The sequence below is a fragment of the Coregonus clupeaformis genome, unplaced genomic scaffold (assembly GCF_020615455.1).
Source record: "Coregonus clupeaformis isolate EN_2021a unplaced genomic scaffold, ASM2061545v1 scaf0109, whole genome shotgun sequence".
Lineage (NCBI taxonomy): Eukaryota > Metazoa > Chordata > Actinopteri > Salmoniformes > Salmonidae > Coregonus > Coregonus clupeaformis.
Genome location: NW_025533564.1, coordinates 661,331 through 669,171, shown reverse-complemented (window position 1 = coordinate 669,171; position 7,841 = coordinate 661,331). Strand labels below are relative to the sequence as shown.

General features: G+C 42.7%; 1 protein-coding gene across 1 annotated transcript; it reads left to right on the top strand.

Annotated features, from left to right (window-relative positions):
- The first annotated feature begins 470 nt into the window (after positions 1-470).
- Positions 471-7,443, top strand: LOC123483422. The gene is made up of 12 exons (XM_045213402.1): positions 471-477; positions 851-898; positions 1,112-1,224; positions 1,326-1,397; positions 1,489-1,572; positions 1,698-1,844; positions 1,934-2,014; positions 2,123-2,272; positions 6,839-6,888; positions 6,997-7,066; positions 7,167-7,253; positions 7,351-7,443. The coding sequence occupies exons 1-12, from the start codon at positions 471-473 to the stop codon at positions 7,441-7,443; spliced, it is 1,002 nt and encodes a 333-aa protein (XP_045069337.1).
- Positions 7,444-7,841: the final 398 nt, after the last annotated feature.

Sequence of the window (7,841 nt, the reverse complement as noted above, 5' to 3'; positions counted from 1 at the left end):
GGTACTTGTAACGCCAAGGCAGTGGGTTTTTGTTCTATGTTGCTCTGTCTGTATGCTACGTCTTGCTTGTCCTATGTTGCTATGTCTGTATGCTATGTGTTGTTCTATGTTGTTATTGTCTATATTGTAATTGTTTTTAATAACCTGCCCAGGGACTGCGGTTGAAAATTAGCCGGCTGGCTAAAACCGCACTTTTACTGAAACGTTGATTAATGTGCACTGTCCCTGAAAAAATAAACTCAAACTCAAACTCAAACTCAATCCCCGGGACCACCCGTACACAAAAATGTATGCACGCATGACTGTAAGTCGCTTTGGATAAAAGCGTCTGCTAAATGGCATTTTATTATTATTTCAATGGCCCATTGACCTAGCTAGTGACTTAAAAATAACATTTGGTATTTTTGTTTTATATTATACCAACAACATAGGAAATCCTCTGGTGACAAAATAGGGTCAATAGAATTAGAATGATGAGTAGGAATGGAATTTTTATAAAATTCTAATGGTAAGCATAGAGTTCCAAACTCATTTCTATGGCAACACAGCTGTCAATTTTGTAAACAACAATTTTCAAAAATATGTGTTGCCAAGAGACATCTAACCGATAGAACATCTCGGCGTTCTATTGGACGTTTTCTGTTCGAAAACAACAACAACTTCAGTTTGCTGTTCAACAACAACAAACGTGACTGATTTTTGAGACCTGAGACTGAAAGATCGACTGGAAAATGCCTGGGTGCTTTTCAAAATTGGTGGAGAGAGTGCGTGGACGTCGGCGGTCTACTGCGTCGACAGGTTGTTCAAATTCATTTGTGGGTTGTTTTTGTTGTCTTTTTCCGTTTTGCAGGGTTCGCAATCGTCCGGGAGGTGGACAGCTACATCGACTTCGAAGAGGGTATGTTGAGTTTAAACTTCTTATTTTACCACATTTAACAATATAAATGTAATTTGTGAAATGTTGTGTATTTCTGTAATCCATACTTGCAAGCTAACGTTAACTTTAGTAATTTTTGCTAAGAGATGCACGTTTGAACTAGTAGTACTAGCTAGCTCGCCACGTTTACATCCTAACATTTGTTTGTTTGTATTCCAATGTTCCTAATTTTAGAATCAACTGTCCTGGATGAGGTCCAGTTGGTTGTGCCATTGGATGATGTGCCGGATGTACCACTGCTGCCAGCCATCCTTGAGGAGGTGCCAGATGTGCCGACTATCCTTGAGGTACAATTTTCAGAAAGTTTAATGTTTGAAAAGTATCCCAGATATTCAATTTGTGTCACTTTGACATTCTAAAAATCTTTGTTGTCTGCTTTCTGCTTAAGGAGGCCACTGGTAATTGGCAGTTGATACCGATTAGGTTTAGCTCCCTGTACTGTGGGCCTGTTGTGATCAGGGTAAGAGACCCACACACACAGTCACATCACTGTTGCAATGTTTGCTGTTTCTAACCTGAATGTATTGTAATGTCAACCCCCTCTTGTGCAGAACAATGCCGGTCCGGTGGCTAAAGCTTGGAGAACTTTCCAGTTCATCAGCCCCATTATCACCTACATGCGTGGGGGATCCCAGGTATGTGTCTTTGTCACTACCTAATCCTAATCTACATCGTCAGTGTCATGTGATCTTGATGGAAATATGTTACAGCGATGGCTGATGTTGTTTTGTTGATGTTGTCTTGTTGTTTCACTCCACAGCAGGTGGTGGTGAGGATGCACCATGTGAGTAGGGTTCGAGGCCTGGAGACTCAACTGGTGTGGGCCATCTCCAAGGAGACACACAGACTTAGTCCAGAGGGCATCCCCTACTGTGCCACCAAGGTGCAGTCCATCTCTTGGATCCAGGTAAGATGTAAATACTACTGAATTAGTATTAGATTAGGCTTTTCTTCACTTATTCCGTTTGGCCTTAACATGTCGTTTCTCTCTGTCAGTGTGTGGCTGGCAGGGTGACCCAGTATGCGTCTCACCTCCGCCACGAGACGTCTGTGGCCGTGACGCATGGCTGCTACCAGGTAAATAAACAATTTCCTATGTATATAGAATAGAAATTACAGGGCATTTTTCCATTAGATATGGTCTGTTTTCTATTAACGTGTGTTGTGTGTGTGTGTTTTGAGCAGCAAACTGATGTCTCGGTGGTGTACGCCACTCTCCACATGGGGCTGGATGGGCTGCTCTCCTCCTCGGCGTGGTCGGAGGCTGCCTCCGTCTCTACGCCCACCACTCAGCAGTTCACTGAGCCAGAGCCTGAGGGCCACAACTGCTATGAGGTCAGATGTTACACACACACATACACATACTATTGACTAGTAGCATTAAGATCCTTCGATTGACCCATTGTTTGTCATGTCATTACATTGGTCACTGATGTTGAATAATAGGCCCTTTTCACGTGACGTCAGACAACTTCCGTTCTGCCGCGATGCAGGTTATGTTTACATCCGGTGTCGCTTAGGAACGCTTAGCTAGTAGCACATCATTATGGAGTTCACCCAGTCCCTTTCACATCTGCCACCAATACGACTTAACGACGTAGAACGACTTGCTGACAAGTGGTCCCTTACTTCAAGATCGAAGCTTGATAAAGGCTACAAGTTCTTCGTTGAAGGTTACCTGTTTGATTATGAAGGTACGTGTTTATCTTTATTTAGCTTAAATTAGCCCTATGCTAGCGAAGGTTATGAGCTGACGAGTTTCTGTTTTGCAGCCTCTTTTTAATATTACTGCTGTTTGTATCGACCGTAAGATAAGAGTCAGTAATGTATTAATGGCTAATGCTGCGCCCTTTCTCCCAATCACTGTATTGAAACAGTCTCAAGTGTAGTTAACGGTGAGGTGACAGTGAGAGGGCGATGTTACAGGTCCATGAAGAAAAATGAGGAGGCTCATCGGCTTCAGGTTTCTCAGATAAACAGTTCTCTAACATTATGATAAGATAGGTTAAGATAGATAAGTTTTCTTTTTGTTGTGTTTTGCTGCGGTTGCAGATTTAATAAGAATGATTCCACAATGTTCCACTGTGGATCAGTTTGTTTCTCAGTCTGAGCTCTGATTTTGTATCATTAAACTTAATACACAACGAAATTCTTACAAACCGATGTGGGTTGTTGACGGCAATAAAGACTGGGAAAGATTCTGTGATAACTCAAAATGTTCAAATTTTCGATAAGTGTTGGCACTACTTGTCAAAGGTTTCAGAACAGCCAATTTTTTCTTAATTAAAAAAAGAAATTGGGTTTTGAAAATTGTGTACAGTAGTTTATAATGAAACGCAGAAAAAATGTTTTGTAAGTACAGCACTAATTGTTATGTCTCTATGAACAGGTTACACTAGACTCTGCAGAGGTTCCTGTGGTACTCAATCACATGTCATGTTCCTGCTCTGCTGGGAAAGCACTATGTAATCACATAGTAGCACTTCTTTTCAAAGTGCTCACTATGTTACCATGGGCTTTAAGACAGTGCCATTGCCTCTGTCATGCACCAGCGCACTGCAGACCTGGCACCGGCCTAGGACACAGGTCAGACATTATTTGTTACACTGATGCAGAACTTTGCAGTTTGTATTGACTTTTGACAATGTATTGTTCATCATTATTACATCACAGGGAATTGTACCAGAGGCCACCAATGATATGGCGGTGTGTAAACCAGCGGCTAAGAAAAAAACAAGTGTCAGAGCTGGTGTGAAGTGCACACTGTACCGAGCCTATGATGGTGAGTCTGAATGAGCCCCCGCCTGTACTAGAGCACAAAGACTTTAGTGCATTTCTAAAATAATACAAACATAAAAGTGATTATTATTTGTTACCTTTTATATAGACTTTCAGTGGATATTTTTTTATTTGTATTAGAAGCATGTACGAGACTGGATGAGTGTGGTTGTCTTTTTTAGTGAAAAAGATAAGGTGGCATTTAATGAAATCTAAACTTGACATATCTCACTTTCATGCCAGGGCCTATTCCGGATCCTCACGTCATGGCCAGTGCTGAGAAACTGAAAGACATCCGTCCACAACCAGGGATTTGCAAATTGCTGCACGGGCTTGAGGGCCTTAATTTGGTGGACTCTAAATTTGGCCCTGTGCCATTTGGGTCTGTGCTTTCTTACCAGTGCCCTCTAGAATTAAGTAGAGATATTATTAAACACCCTGGTGCCAGTGAGTTTCCTCAGTTGCCTATTGAAGGTTACAACTTTAAATTTCCCATTGATTTTGAGCCCAACTACATACAACAATGTCATTTGGACAGCCTGATTGTGTCAGAGGAGATGTCTGCTGCTATTGAAGCAGAAACAAGAATGCAGTCAGAATGCCAGCTGTGGAGCCAGGTACGCAAACCCCCGACTGACAGCCAGCAGATTCCGTGAAATATGCCATGTTCGTGGGGGAGTTGTCTGCCAAGGCTTTGGCAACCCGCATTCTGAGAGGAACTCCTCAGACAGCTGCTATGAGAAGAGGGTTGGATCTGGAACCTGAGATACTGAGGCAATATTCTGATTTTTGTGATGTCTCTCTGAAACAATGCGGGGTCATCATCCACCCTGATTCACCTCACCTTGCAGCCAGCCCGGATGCTAAAGTCTTCTGCCCAACAGAAGCACCACCATTTGGTCTTGCTGAGGTTAAGAGTTGCGATGTTGAAAATGTTACCCAAGTTAAACACCTGATCACAGTTAAAGGCCAGGCCTGCCTTAAGAAGAGCCACAAATACTACTATCAGGTTCAAGGCCAACTCGCCTTAAGCGGACTTCAGTGGTGTGACTTCATTACAGATACCCGCACTGACTTCACAGTTGAGAGAATCTTTAGGGATGAGGAGATTATCCACTCAATGCGACAGAAGCTTGATCATTTCTATTATAACATCTACATGGATGTCTTCTTAAGTTATAAAACATAAGGCAGAATTTTATGTGTAAATAGTGTTAAGGTAAATGTGGAAGGTGAACCTTTGACATTTTTTTCTTTAACTGCAAATTAACTTGTCATATACTGTATATCTCCTATGTACTGAAACACACATTTTGAAAAGGATTGTGATGTAAATGTCGACATGTTTTTCTTTAACTGCAAATGAACTTAATTGTGTTATATACTGTATATCTATGTATTGAAATACAAATTTTGAAAAGGATTGCGATGTTGTAAATGCTCTTACCAAAATCAAAAAGGATTGGAAGCAGTTGCTTGCAAACATATATTTAATAGTTCCATCAGTGCCATGACACATAAGCACATAACATGGTTAATAGTTGGATATTTTTACAATATATCACATTAGGTTCATTAATAGCTATGAAAAAGTTATTACCCTTAACAAAAACATACAGTATAACATTAGATCAATTAAATTACCAACAAAGTTAATTCATATTTACATTTTTTTGTACATACAATACAGTAATATAAAAGTACTTCTATTTACAGCCCATCTAGCTTACTCAGGAAATATACAACTTCCAGTTGACAAAAACATCAGACTGGTTTGTCTCCTTTAATGTCAAGAGGTCCCTGATAGTTCGACATGAGGCAGCAGATGGCCCACAGCTGATTCACTGAACCCACTGTGGAAAGAGGAACAAGCCCATCCCAGATATGGTACTCCTTCACCCTCCGTATGGCCCTCTCGACTAAAATCCTCAGCCGGGCGATGGCCTGGGTCTTAAGAGTGTCCTCCCTGCTGAGCTGAGGAGATTTTTACGGGAAGATACGGGAATTTCTGTTTGTTGTTTGAACAAAATGGTACACTGCAATAGCATCTTCTCGAAGATTGTGCCATGCTTCGGTGTTGGATGGGATACTGTTGCGATACAGACACCGGGAGAAAAGAAACAGCTAAATTAACATTCAGCTTTGACCAGGAATCAATATTTATCTAGCTATCATGCACAACAGTATTTGAATAGGTGAGTTACTATACATTCATGAATAAACTAACTGCCTAACAAAGGGTTAGATAGCTAGCTAAGTAAACTTGTTACTGTAACGATCCCGGCAGTCTGAGTCGGGTCCTGTCTGGTGACTAGTTTTTCTGTTCGTGATCTCCAGTTTCCCGAGGGTTCGGGAACGCTCCGGGGAGCTCTCTTGATTTCCGCACCTGCATCCCATCAGCAATCTGCACACCTGGTCCTGATCATCACCCTTCTTAGGCTCTGGCCTAACATCCAGTCCCTGCCGGATCGTTAGCCATGAACAGTAGGTTTAACAGAGTATCAGTCTTAGAGCCTAGCGTTAGTTTTGTTGTTTTTGCACCGTGTTGGTTTGTTGCTTACTTACCCCGTTTTGTTCCATCTGCAGTCACCCGTCCGAACCTTCATCCAACCTCTGCCTGGTGGTCGGGCTGCCGACCCAGGATGGGATCAACCACTGCACCCCCAACAACTAATCAACGCCGCCCGCTCTGTTCCCTGGATTATTCAGCATCACTCTTGAATTTGTAATAAACACTCACCTTCGTTTCAACTTACCTTGTCCTGGTCTGCTTCTGGGTTCTGGCTTAGCAACTCGTGACAGTTACATTACAGCCAGGCAGCAATGTAACGCTACCTTTTAACGTTATCGGTATCTGGTACTAAGTTGTTGTTAGCTAACGTTAGCCCACTTTTAAGTAACTAAGGCAGTGAACAATTATGAATTAACAATAACGTTAGCAAGTTACAAACCATTGCATATACGTAAACATTATTACTCTTAACTTTACTAATTTAACTTAAACGTACCTCAGAAGAGAAGTCTCAGGTTACGGGCGAACGGAAGTGAAGTTAACCTGCTACGCGGAAAGGCGGAAGTTAGATGACGTCATCGTGAAAAGGGCCTATTGTTCTGTTATTGTAGGGCTGGGAGGAGGACCTGCTGCCTGAGGAGAGGGAGGTTCCTCTGCTAAAGTGAGTCCCTCTAAATGTGTGTGTAGTCTGAGCTTGTCAGATGCTGAAGGATAGTGGTCACAATGCTGTTATCCCCCATTGACATGCTCCATTCCCTCTCTTCCACAGCCTCTACCTTACCACCAAGAGAGTGGAGGACATCGGCCTGAGGCTCGTCTCCCTGCGCCAGGCCTTTACTGTGAGTGGACCCACTTTTCTTTGACTCTCTGTGTCTTCCTGTTCTGTCTGTCTCCTAGAGGAAGATGGGTGTCTCACCCTAACTCTTCCCTCTTCTCTAGACCCTGCTCGGTTCCACCCTGAGCAGGAACCATCTGTTTGTGGCGGGAAAGGTCCTACTGGGCGCACTGGTTCAGGTCCACCAGATGGTAGCTCACTAACTCATTGTCCTTCAAGGGAAAGAGAGCGTCCTCGGTGGGAAATGTGTTCTGTGCACTAACATCACTGCTCTTTGCTTTGTGATAGGACGAGGCCGAATTCATCCGTGCCTATAACGACTTTGTGGACTACCTGAGTGACCCCTCCAAGCAGATTGACATTGAGAGGGGAGCTGGCTGAGGCAAAGGTGAGTTAATTAACTCTTTCAAGTCTCACTTTGAGTTCTTCCACATGCATGTCTTTTATACGGCACAGTAGCTGATCTATTTGAAATCATTCCTATTTTCTCCAAACGTGTTTTCTTGTCCTAGATCCATCATGTTAACCTGATAGATGTCCTTTTTGAGCTGGTGCTGTTTGGGATGATGACAGCTCAGAAATCCCTGATGGTGGTAAGTAGCATCTCGCTGGTAAATGTTTAGATGTCTGTCTATTAGCAATTTCACTTCAATTTCTCTTCTCTCCTCCTCTGTTTACTTTAGCAACCTGGTGGGTTCATGGAGCGTCTGTACGCTCTCCTGTACTCCTTCCTGCCCACTGTTGCCAGCATTGAGCCAAAGGCTGAGAGATACCTGTTG